The sequence below is a fragment of the Narcine bancroftii genome, chromosome 1, assembly GCF_036971445.1.
Source record: "Narcine bancroftii isolate sNarBan1 chromosome 1, sNarBan1.hap1, whole genome shotgun sequence".
Classification (NCBI taxonomy): domain Eukaryota; kingdom Metazoa; phylum Chordata; class Chondrichthyes; order Torpediniformes; family Narcinidae; genus Narcine; species Narcine bancroftii.
In genome coordinates this window covers 389666614-389678634 of record NC_091469.1, presented here as the reverse complement: position 1 = coordinate 389678634, position 12021 = coordinate 389666614, and the positions used below count along the sequence as shown (strand labels likewise).

Here is a 12021-nt window from a genome sequence, read left to right as displayed (position 1 = left end):
GCTTTGAGTATCGGGCGATGGAACACATCAAAGCACACCTCCCAGAGAAGTTGGACCCATTTCAATTTGCCTATAGAAGAAACCAATCCACAAATAATGCGATAGTCTTGATCCTTCACTTTGTCCTGACCTATCTGGAGAAAGATGCCTCATAGTTTGGCGTTTCATACAATTATTCCCCAGAGGCTGGTGGAGAAGTTACCCTTGTTGGGACTCAACATCCCTCTCTGTATGTAGACTCTGGACTTCCTAATGGAAAGACTACAGTCAGTCTGGGTCGGAGGGAAAATGTCAACCACAGTCACAGTGAGCACTGGCGCACCTCAGGGATGTGTGCTCAGCCCGCTCCTGTTCACACTAATGACCTAAGACTGCATCGTCAAATCCAGCTCCAACAGGTTTCCAGATGACACAATAGTTGGCCTCGTCAGCAACAATGACGAGTTGCGCTACAGAGAAGAAATGCTGTAAGAATTTAACTACCTGAGTCTCAACATGGACAAGATGAAGGAGATGATCGTTGGACTTCAGGAGAATGAGGATTGACCACCCTCCACTACACATCAACAACTCTCTAGTGAAGAGAGTGGAGAGCACAAGTTCCTTGCAGTTCACTTATCTAGCGACCTATCATGGACACTCAACATCTCCTCGCTTGTAAGAAAGGTGCAGAGACTGCACTTTCTGAGAAGATTGAAGCGGGAAAGGCTACCAGACACCATTAAGTCAACCTTGCACCTTGCACAGGAGCTTTATCAAGAGCATCCAGGCTGGCTGCATTGCAGGGTGGTACAGTTGCTGCAGAGAAATGGATCAGAGGTCAATCCACAGGACCATAAGAGTGGCAGAGGATCAATGGAGTCTCCTTAGCTTCACCCCCCCCCCTCCCCCCCCCCCTCCCCAACACCGACGTGATCTACAGGGACTGTTGTCTGAAGAGAGTGTGCAAAATCATTGAGGACCCCTTCCACCCAGCACACAGCATCTTTCAGTTGCTCTCCTTGGGGAAGAGATACAGGAGTATCAGAGCCAGAACCACCAGGCTGAGGAACAGATTCTTCCTATAGGCAGTAAGAATGCTGAACGACCAAAGAAACTGCTCACACTAACCACCCGAGACGCTCATATTCATGAAACAATATTTATTTGTAAGATGAATATTTGTCCTGAATATCTGTATATGTTTTGTTTGTCTGTATGCGTGTTATGTCTGGTTGTGTGACTGCGTGTTTTGCACCTAGGGCTGAAGAGAAAGTGGTTTTGTCGGATTGTACTTGCAATCAGATGACAATAAACTTGACTTGAACTTCTTAATTACAGACAGAAGTGAAATCCCATTGTGATAATAGCTTTGGCAATTAAATGTTTGTTTTAAACACTAATATATGCTACCAATAATAATTTTCCAGGTAAGCATTGAAGAGCTTAACAGAATATCTCTTTCAATATGCAGACTTAAATTCAGATGTAATTTGGCAGCAAAGGGCATTTAAAGGGCATCATTTATAAAAAGTATGAGGTAAATGCAAAAGGAAATAAACAAATGATACAAATACAAATGCTGTAACAATTCTGTCGTCAAGAATAAAAGGAATTTAATTGCGGTAGATGCTCTAGCAGTCATAGAATCACAAACCAGATGAGAATATGAATATTCAGTGAAAAGTTAAAATCCTGGCACAGCGCTTCAACTTTTTCTCCTTTATACTGATGAATGCACGGGGCTTCTCCCTGAACCCATGCAAAACTCATCAACTATATGACTAACCTCCATCCCATGCTGCACCTGATTCACCACTCCCACCCTGTTCTCTTTACACTGCTTATCTATTTCATTTAACTAGTTTCAGTAAAGGCTTTCGCCTTTAAATTAAACAATTTTGTGCATACCAGAAATTTTTAATTTAATTAGTTGATTATTTTTACTGAGATTATTTTAAAGAAACACTTAAAAGCAGCAACAAAGAGAAGTTTGTCACATAGATTTTTTGTGAGCAGTTTTTTTTAGGTCAACTTCACTGCAGATTCTAAAATCTGAGTTATACATATCTAATCATTTGAGTAATTCCTACTTAGCAGAGTACATACAATTCTAACCTAATACTCGTTTTGAGCCTGGAAACCCGAAATCAATTAGCTGGAACACGACTTTACTGTCAATTGAGAGCTTCTTCAATTTAAAGAAAACTGGAATGTCCAAGATGTGAACAACTGAAGCAGTTAATACTTAGTTGTATTTGTTTCACAGTTTTATCAAGAGAAATCTACGTGTTCAGTGCTGTTCCGCTTCATGTTTATTTCATACTAAAAATAGAAGTGGTGCAGAGAATCTATGACATTGTGCTAATTTACACAATTGAGCAAGCAGTTAGACTGCAAGTGGTTAGAGTGCAATCTGAAACTTCCTTCAAGGATTGTAATTTTTATTTTGCTCGAGTCACGTTGTTGTAGGATTATTGTCCAAGTTCATTAAACCTACCTATTGCTACTTCTTTCTGCTAAGTATTTGTTAAGGCAATGGATTCCAGAGCTATGTTCTAACTTACAGTCAAGGGATAAGGCATATCATTATGAATGTGTTAATCTCTGATGTACTATCACAGTTGCCAAATGGAACACTACAAAATATGAAAGCCAAATAGAATAGATCTTAAATCTATTGCAACTGGAATAAATATCATAAAGATCCACAAAAAAAAATGTTTGAAAGACAGGGCAGGTCAAGAAACATCTGTCATAGAGCACCCTTTTCGGTAAATCAGGTCTATCAAAACTGATTCTATTTACCAACTTGTGGTCTGTAATCTTTTATGTCATAACTATTCAAGTGTTTGTCTGGATACTTATTAAAATTCCAAAACCTAGCCTCTCTGGTATCTCTTCGTAACTTCAATGATCCACTCCAGAAAACATTCTGGTGAGCCAGAACTGCAGACTGTGCTCCAGTGGCTGTTGAATCAATGTTTTATAACTTTATGACATAACGATTCTGCTCTTGTGTTTTATGTCCAGGCAAACATGTGTCCATTTACCTTTTTCATTGCCTTCTACCTACTCTCAAAGGTCCTTCTACTCTAAGTGCCCTATGCTCCTCAGTATTTCTGAAAACCCTACTCAATCGTTGTCAATACATCAGAAGCCACATCTTTCCCGACTTACCTCTTTCCAGTTTTCACATGAACCATTCTCATTTTCCTTCCCTCCCATCCCCCCCAACCAACCCCCTTCCCCCCACCCTTTTGGGCACCTTCAGCTGCAACTGCAGTAGGTGTAATCCCTGTCCCTATATCATCCCCTCACCTCCATCCAGCACCATAAACAGGCCTTCCAGGTGAGAGAGCACCTCATTCGATCTACTCTACTGCATTCAGTGCACTTGATATGGTCTCCTCCACAACAGTAAGACCAAACTCACGTTGGACAAACTGCTGCACTGAGCATCTCAGCCATGTCCTCAAAATGCAAGCTGGAACTTCCAGTGCCAGCCTCCTTTCCCCATTCCTGCTCAGTCCAATCCATCCTCAGCCTCATCCATCACTAGCATCATGCTAAATGCAAACTCGAGGAGCAGCCTATCATATTCCACCTGGATAGCCAAAAACTCAGTGCATGAACAGAGTTTTCCCAAATTCAGGGAATCCCCATCAATGTTCCCTCTAAATTTTAGTAGGCAGTATGCACAAAAATTTTTATGTTGTGCAATTTTTTTTTTCCTGTGCTAAAAGTATGTGTGCACTAAATGCTAGAGCAAATGTAAATTTGGAAGTTGTTTCAAGATCATTTTGGCACAGCTGAATAAAACTGTATTGGCACGTTTTAATATAATACAAGTATTATTGCATTCTATGAAGTAACATATTTAATCCAGATTTTATTCTATACTTTAAACTGCTTTGTTCAGTTTCACTACCTTTTGTGCACCCATTAATTTATTTTGTGCACTGGTTGCAAAACATGCATACGCTCACGCGCACAGCTTAGAGGGAACAGTGATCCCCATCTCGATCTTCTTCCATTGTTGTCATCTGTCTTTTATTCTATACTTGGTTTTTTTTTAAAAATCAACCAATTCCCCCCCATCCCCAGTGGATTCTCCTCCTCCCTGTCTCCATCCTTCTCGTGTCCAGCATCCTTTTACCACCTTGCCCTTCGCCCTTCCCTTGTCTTTCCTTTCCCACCCCTTTTATGCTCAACATCTCCCCTTTCCATTCCAGTTTCAGGAAAAGGTCTTGACTTGAAGCACTGTCTGTTCATTTCTCCTGATGGATGATGCTGAAAATGCTGAATCTTTCCAGCTTCTTCTTGTTTGCTGATTCCAAAGTTTCCAGTTGTGATGCTTCCCCAACCATTATCCATGTCCTGGTCCTGTGAGTCTTCCCAAATGGTATCACATCTCACTTATCAGGATTAAACTTTACCCACTATCGCTTTGCCTACCTCTTGAAATACTTTCTCTGCACAATTACAAGTACCATTAGAATTACATTCCCTAATATCTTTAGCAAAGCAATACATGGTATAAATGTGTGAGTACAACTGTGCTATTTTGGACCATTACAGATAAGAACTACTTCTTCAATTGTAGCCAATACCTCAACATGAAAAAACAAATGAGATAGTAACTTGGAATTGATACGTCATCTTGACCAGGATTCAGAAATAGAAAGCTTACATATGCAATTTTCAAGATACTTTGCACTCACAAGTAGTGGGTTTATTTCAAAGCAACATAATGCAAGACTAGAGAGAAAGAATGATACAAAGGGGGAAAGAAGCTGGAGATAAGCTCAAAGATCACAGGACAGAAGTTATGAGAGGTGGTAGAAGAGGGGATGAAAAGTTAGGAGGGGACATGCCTGCTCTTGGCTTCATTTATGTTTTTCCTCAAGTTGATATTTGGCGTCACCCTTACATTGGATGAGGACAAATATCAACTTGAGGAAAAATATAAATGAGGAAACCACATCACATTCTTTCTGGACAGCCTTAAACATTAAGGCATGAACATGGATTTTTCCAATTTTAATTAACCCCCCCCCCACCCCTATCTGATTCCACTGCTTCCATTTCATCTTTACCAACTTTTGTAAAAGAATCGCTATTGTTGTAGATGATGTATCTGCACATTGTACATGACAACAAACTCTCATATCCTCCTTGATTCAAGATTATTATAGATGATCTTACTTTCAATCCTGACCTCTAGTGCTATCCGTGTAGAGCTGCATGTTTGATGTGACTATTTGACTATATGCCAGGTGCTCTGCTCTCTTCCCAAATTTTAGAGACATGCTGTTTATTTAAATGGCCTTTATAAATTACCCATGTAGCTAAGTGGCCAAATAATCAAAAGAGGAGTTGAAGGTTGTGCAAGAGGACAGGAGTTGCAGAACTATAGGAAAATAAGGAAAGAATGGAACTGATGGAATTGGTCTGCTGTGAACTGACATGAACCCGATGACCTGAATGGTCTCATTCTGTATTGTAGCAATTTATTTTCCTAAAAGTTTTTGAAGAGCATGCCCTAGTTTAGATTCTCACAAGAGAGCAAACATTAGGCCCTTTCAGGTGGCCTGAACACCCCATTGTAAAGCCACATAATCTCCCCACATACGGCCAAAGACAGACACACCTGAATGCGGCAGAAACGCCTCAGAGGCGCCGACACCAACCCTCCTCTGGGAGGGATAATTGGCAGAGCGCTGCACTCCACCAATGCACCTGACTGTGCAGCCGCTGTAAGCAACTGTCTGGGGGTGAGCTGATGACTCCATCAGCCCGCAACTCAATTCCCCGCCGCCTGACAGCTCCCTGCTCCCTGCCCCACTGGGGAGGGGAGGTCGACGGGGGCTGTCAGGGCAGGGGTGGCCAGCAGGGGCTGTTGGGGCAGGGGCGGCTGGTGCAGCCCGGCTGGCCGCTCTTGCACCGGGGAAGCTCTCTGCAGCTCAAAACGTGGCATAGCAATGGCGGTCTTCCCTACCCATATCCCCCCATGCAGCTGGAACTGTTGTGGGAAACACAGAGTGGTTCAATCTGCGTGGGAGATTATGGGTTGGGAAGACGGCCATTGCTATGCCACATATTTATGACAGAAGACGCTGTGATACCAATCGCCCTGCCTCCATCAGATCCGGAGATGTTATGACGCACCTCTGGATATGAATGAGCCCTTTCAGGTGGGCCAGTTAACGCTGCAGCAGCCTTTTAGGGCTGCCACCTGAAAGGTGCGCTCGCAGTTTTAAAATCAGCTCCTGACGCCGGCCTCAAGGCAGAGGATCCACCTGAAAGGGCCTATTGTTTCCACATCAGCTTTGTCAATATCACTCAAGGTGTTGCAAGTTTGAAACTTCACTCATTCTAAACTCCAGCAGATAGGATCCTAGCCTGAAGAACCTTTCCTTACAAGTCAGCATGGCCATTCTAGATATTAGTCCAATAAATCTTATCTGAACTGCTTCCACAAATGCTTTTCATTAAAAAGACTAATACAATTTACATTTTTTGCCACTTTTAAGAAATTTTAAGAACTGATGAAAAGTTAGTGATTTGATTCTAAGTCCTGATTCAATTGCAGATGTTGTGCTGTTGAGCAAGAGTGATTGGATAGGAAACTGACTGATGGAATCAAATTTTAAACACCCCAAATGAAAGAGTGACCCATGCTTGAACCCTGAAATCACAAGAGGGAGTGTCTATTTATGACCATTTCATTAAACAACAAGTCAATATATATTCATTTACTAGCCATACAAATCTTTGGAATTAATTTTTAATTGAACTAAAGCAAGAATCCAGAAATCTATTTGCTCACCAGATCAATAAGGCTTTCTTGTATTCTACTCAGCGTGGTTCGCAATCTGCTGCTGATTAGGCCTAGTCCAGTGGATTCATACTGAAATCAAATAGAGCCTGTAGGTTAGGTACTTCTTCAGTGGAGATATTTATTTATGTCCTAATGTTATCTAACCTAATAATAATAATGAATGCGATCTAATCTTTGTTCAAATAAAAATATTATTTCTCAGATTTCATCTAATAGCTATTCAAAATGTACATCTTTAGAAACAAAATGCCATCAATCCATCACATGGCTTCAGCTTTTAAAATACTTTATTTAGTCACAGTAAAATTTCACATGTATATTTTAAACGTTTTATATGATTTAACCAAAGTATGAACAAATAGTCAAATTCCATCTCTATTCTGCCTCCAAATAACCCTAAAGAATCGATTCTTCAGAATATTGTCATTAGAATCAAATCAATGAGCAAACTGGATTTTCGTACACTGAAATTCAATACACCCAAATGCAATCAAATTGTAAAAACTCCAAAAACCTTTGCTCATTCAAAAATAGCTTGGACCAAATGTTTAACTTTAAGTAATGAATTTTGCTCTCATGAAATGAATTCCACCAAGTAAGTGGGGGACGAGCTACAAGGAAGCAGCTTCGTCAGTCATGCAACTGCATTAGATGATCTAGATGGGAATCACAAGTTTGGTCGGCTCATTGGTACTAACTGTATGTTTCACATACAGGGCCCCTGTAATAGTCGAGCAAAGTAATAAATGCAGTGTTTGTTTCTTGAGTCTATTGTTCTGGATTGTGCACATCCAGGCAAACACATCATTACAATTGTGATCTCATGTAGGCATAATAGATGTAATAAAATGATGGCACAAATGGGTTCCATTGTCAATGTTAAGTACCGTCTGGATTACTACCTCGCAATTATTTTGTGCTGCCATATCTGGCAGGCATTTTCTGCTTGGTGGTTTAGATATCCACAGATGGTTGAAAAGTACAACTTCCTGTTTATAATTATCAGGTGGCTGCACAAATAGCTTGGGGCACTTCTCCCAATATTATTGTAGGAGCCAAAAGTGTGTTGTTTATTGTTGTTCGTTTGGCTGCACATGTGCTATTCACTTCAGTTGTTGGCATGTGGACAGGGGTTTCACGGGGTTAGGGAGATGTTAGCTTGTGTTGACTGGTACGGCGGGATAGAGATGGGGAGGGTGAGTAGGGCTCTGATATTTTCTGTTGACCATTACCACGGACGTTACCACAGTCGGTATCACGTTTCGTACAACCACCACGTCATGTTACAAATCCTTTTGAGTTCATTAAAGTTTAAAATGCATTTGGACTTCGCTGTGAATTTGTTCCAACACATCTCAGTTAAGAGCCAACTTAGCCTCCGAGTGGCCTTTTCATGGATAATAGTTGCTACATTTTAGTGAACGGAAAATAGCCTCATCTACTACAGAACTGCATGGGCGCCTTGAATCTCGGAGTTTTGGATTGAATGGATATTGTTGGAACATTTGGCCAGTTTCCCCTCTTCAGTTTGGAGAGATATGAAAACAATATGGAGGCCCTGCTGGAAATGCTGAGTGCAGGTTGCTGACAGCAATTCACCTCCATTGGTCTGAGCATCAACCACAGAGGGGACCAGGGCTTATAACCCTAGAGCAAAATGTCCTATATACACGCTGATAGAGTCATTTGCCGAGAATTACAGTGATACTATTGATTGCTGTCGCTTGTCCATTAGAGACTGTTGATTGGTGCTTGAGCTCAGTGGACGATTGGAGGTAGATGTGTAAAATGGCCATCACTGCTGTCAACATCACTGCTGGAGCATGATGTATCACAGACTTGCAGGTCATAGATCTCAAATCAGAACTGAAGCAGTGGAACCTAGATACAAGTGATGTCAAAAGTATTTTCATTGCGAGGATGAAACAGGCAAAAGTAGTTTTATGGGAATGAAGACCTTGTAAAACCACCGCAGTGGACATTGACTGAATTTAAAATCAGTAACTTGGAAATGGCTGAAGGTGTGTCACAAAATTATGGTGAAGAGGATGAAGATCCAAAGGATGTGCAATTTGATGAAAGAGTCAAATATTAAGGCAACATCTGACATGCAGGATGAAATAAGACCAGGTGACTGTGTGTCAAACGGTGGAAGCAGGAGAAGCAAACAAAGTTCTTCTGGCTAAAACTCCAGAGATTCTAGTATTATATCTGCACATATAAAGGCTGAGGCTGAAGTGGCAGCTCTTGTTGTACGACAAAAATTGCTTAAGAATAAATACACCTTTGAAGAACAGGAGGAACAGCTGGAGCTGGAAGCAAACATTGCCGCTACTATAGCCAACGTGAAGGTACTAGGAGCCTCACAGGGATCTCATGCTCGAAGTAACTTATGTGAAGTGTCTGATGGTATGGAGTTGTATTTTGAGAAAGGACAGCAGGAAAAGAAAACACAATGTTAAGGAAGATCCTTTCATACTACAGTTACACGACATGCTTACACATAGACAAATCCTCCCAAAGCACGGTGTAACTAATCCACAAACACCAATAATAACAAACACAGACAGAGCTGTAACTCGTATCTAATCTCTCACCACAGCTTCCTTGACCCTCCAGTCAAGCGTCAGAAATCCAGGTGAACATGCACATGTGACATCTCCAGCTACATTACTTGCTACAAGCAATGGTGAACAGATTCTTTCAACAATGAGTTTGATATATGATCCTCTAGGAATATTGGCACCAGTAGTTCTGACTGCCAAGAGGATCTTGTGTAGGAAAAGGATTGGTTGGGATGATACGATACTAGACTCCATTGAACAGGAATGGACGTGTTGGATTCAGGATCCTCATAAGCTGGAAGGCTTCAAGGTTGACAGATGCTTCAAACCCACAGACTTTGGAACGATGACATCTGCTCAACTGCATCATTTAGCATGTGAGGACAGTTACAGAACTGTTACTGAATAATAACCATGGTCAGGCACACTGTGGGTTTGTGATGGGAAAAGCAAGAGTGGCTCCATTAAAGCCAGCCACTATCCCTTGAATGGAGTTGACTGTAGCCCTCACAGCAAGCAGAATGGACACACTGTGGAGAAAAGAGATGCAGATGGAACTCTATATTTTGGACCGATAACAATTCTGTGCTCAAATATATCAACAATAAAACCACCAGGTTCCGAACTATCGTGGACAACAGATTTGCTAAAATTCATGTACTACAGTGGAGATATGTTAACAGAGTTAACAATCCAGCAGACTTGAAACTCTAATCTTTTTGGAAGAAGAAATATGGATATCTGGGCCCCAGTTCCTTCTTCGGCCTCAGGAAGAGTGGCCTCAAATCCTAATGGATTGGAAGAAATCTCACCAAAGGACTATGAAATCAGGAGCATAGCTGTAAATCCTGCTCAGATAACACCTGAAGTAGTGGATCCAGTAACCTGCTTAATCCAGCACTTCTCATCATGGACTCGTTTGAAAAGGGCAGTAGCATGGATGCTCAGACTTAAAGGACTGCTTCTGTATCATAGCAGGAAGATAAAACAAGCAAGTGGTGTTCCTGCTCAGTTTCATCTACATAATATCCATCTGAGAGATCTGCCACAAAAGGAGACAGGAAATCTTGAGACTCAGAAAAACAGTGGTCTCACAGTTGAAGAACTGGCTAATGCTAAAATGGAGATAATCTTCTTTTGCCAGAAGAAGAGATTTGCAGATGAAGTCTCATCTGAGAAAAGGAATGAATGTTAAGAGGACTAGGCACATTCGTAAACTCAACCCCATTATGGAAAATTATGTATTAAGAGTTGGGGGGTGACTTACCAGAGTACCAATGTCAGAAGACATGAAACATCCTGTCATACTGGCCAAAGACTTTCACATTTTTGATCTAATTCTTTGACAAGTTCATAAAGAGGTGAGTTATGGTGTTTGCAACTATATGTTATCTAAACTACACCAAAAATATTGGATTCCTTGTGCCACTGTGTTCATCAGAAAAATTGTGTTGAAATGTGTAGCTTGTCGGTGTATAAATACTACTGGTCAACGGGAGATGGTACATTTTCCCCTGGACAGAGTCTCTCCTGATGAACCTCCCTTCACATGTGTTGGAGTGTTATTTTGGACACTTTGGAGTGAAGCGTGGAAGAAGTGTTGTGAAGCACGATGGTGCTGTTTTCACATTTAGCTGTAAGAGCAATTCATATTGAAGTGGCATCATCACTTGACACAGACTCTTTCATCAATGCCCTTCAATATTTTACAGCCAGACATGGTCAAATAAAAGAACTACGATCTGACAATGGCACCAATTTTGTGGGAGCTTTGTGGAATCATGGTCAAATCCATAATACACTGCTCCAGAAAGGAATCAATTGGACCTTCTATCCCCCTAGTGGTTCACACCATGGAGGTATACGAGAAAGATTAATTAGATCAGTGTGATAGGTTCTCAATTCCACCCTAAATGTGCCAAGTCTTGATGAGGAGGATCTCCACGTAATTTAATGTAAAGCTGAGGCTATCCTCAACAGTAGTCCAATCACCAAGGCTTCTACAGATCCAAATGATCTCGAAGCACTTACCCCGAACACGTTCTGCTCCTTAAGACAATGCCACTGATGTCACCAGGGCAGTTTCACAAGGAAAACATTCATGCTCGTTGCAGGTGGAGGCAAGTTCAGTATATGTCAGAGTGCAGGAATAACAGAAATGGTCTAACATCAGACGCATCTTTACACCAGGAGACATCGTGATCATCTTGGAGGATTCAGTGCCTCAAAACTCCTGGCTAACTGGAAAAATTGTTGAGACCATTCTGGACAAAAAGGGGTTTGTACATCATGTTCAGATCAAGACCAAAACCTCCTTTCTGAACACACCCATCAACAAACTCTGCCTTCTACAGGAGACGGAGGAACTTTGACAAGCCCAAAACTGACTTTATTTTGTTGTTTTTTTGAACCTTGGCCACTACACAGACTTTACTGGTCCAGAGTGGCGGTAAAGATTGCTCTTTTTCAAGGCTATGAGCTAGTAACCTCTAGCCTTAAGAAAAAAGATCTACGTAATATTGGAATTTATGTATTTGATTGTTATTTATAATTGTGTAATTATTATTTGATAATAATTAGGGGCTGGTATTGTAGGAGCTAAAGGTGTGCATTGTTTATTGTTTGGCTGCAGCA

The 12021-nt window shown here is 41.2% G+C and overlaps 1 protein-coding gene across 7 annotated transcripts in view; it reads right to left on the bottom strand.

Annotated features, from left to right (window-relative positions):
• The window catches only part of vps50 (VPS50 EARP/GARPII complex subunit), a 171667-nt gene that overhangs the window by 26106 nt on the left and 133540 nt on the right, over window positions 1–12021 (bottom strand). For 4 of the 7 annotated variants that reach the window (XR_011349904.1, XM_069913647.1, XM_069913649.1 and 1 more), the window contains exon 22: window positions 6812–6892. The exons of 1 other annotated variant lie outside the window; for it this stretch is intronic. Coding sequence is in view for 4 of the 6 variants with exons in the window: in XM_069913647.1 (XP_069769748.1) it covers window positions 6812–6892 (81 nt within the window). In the remaining 2 variants the exon portion in view is untranslated. Of the gene's footprint in view, window positions 1–6811; window positions 6893–9410; window positions 9918–12021 lie in introns of those variants that run through there. 2 more of the 7 variants (XR_011349905.1, XM_069913651.1) reach the window with 2 other exon arrangements.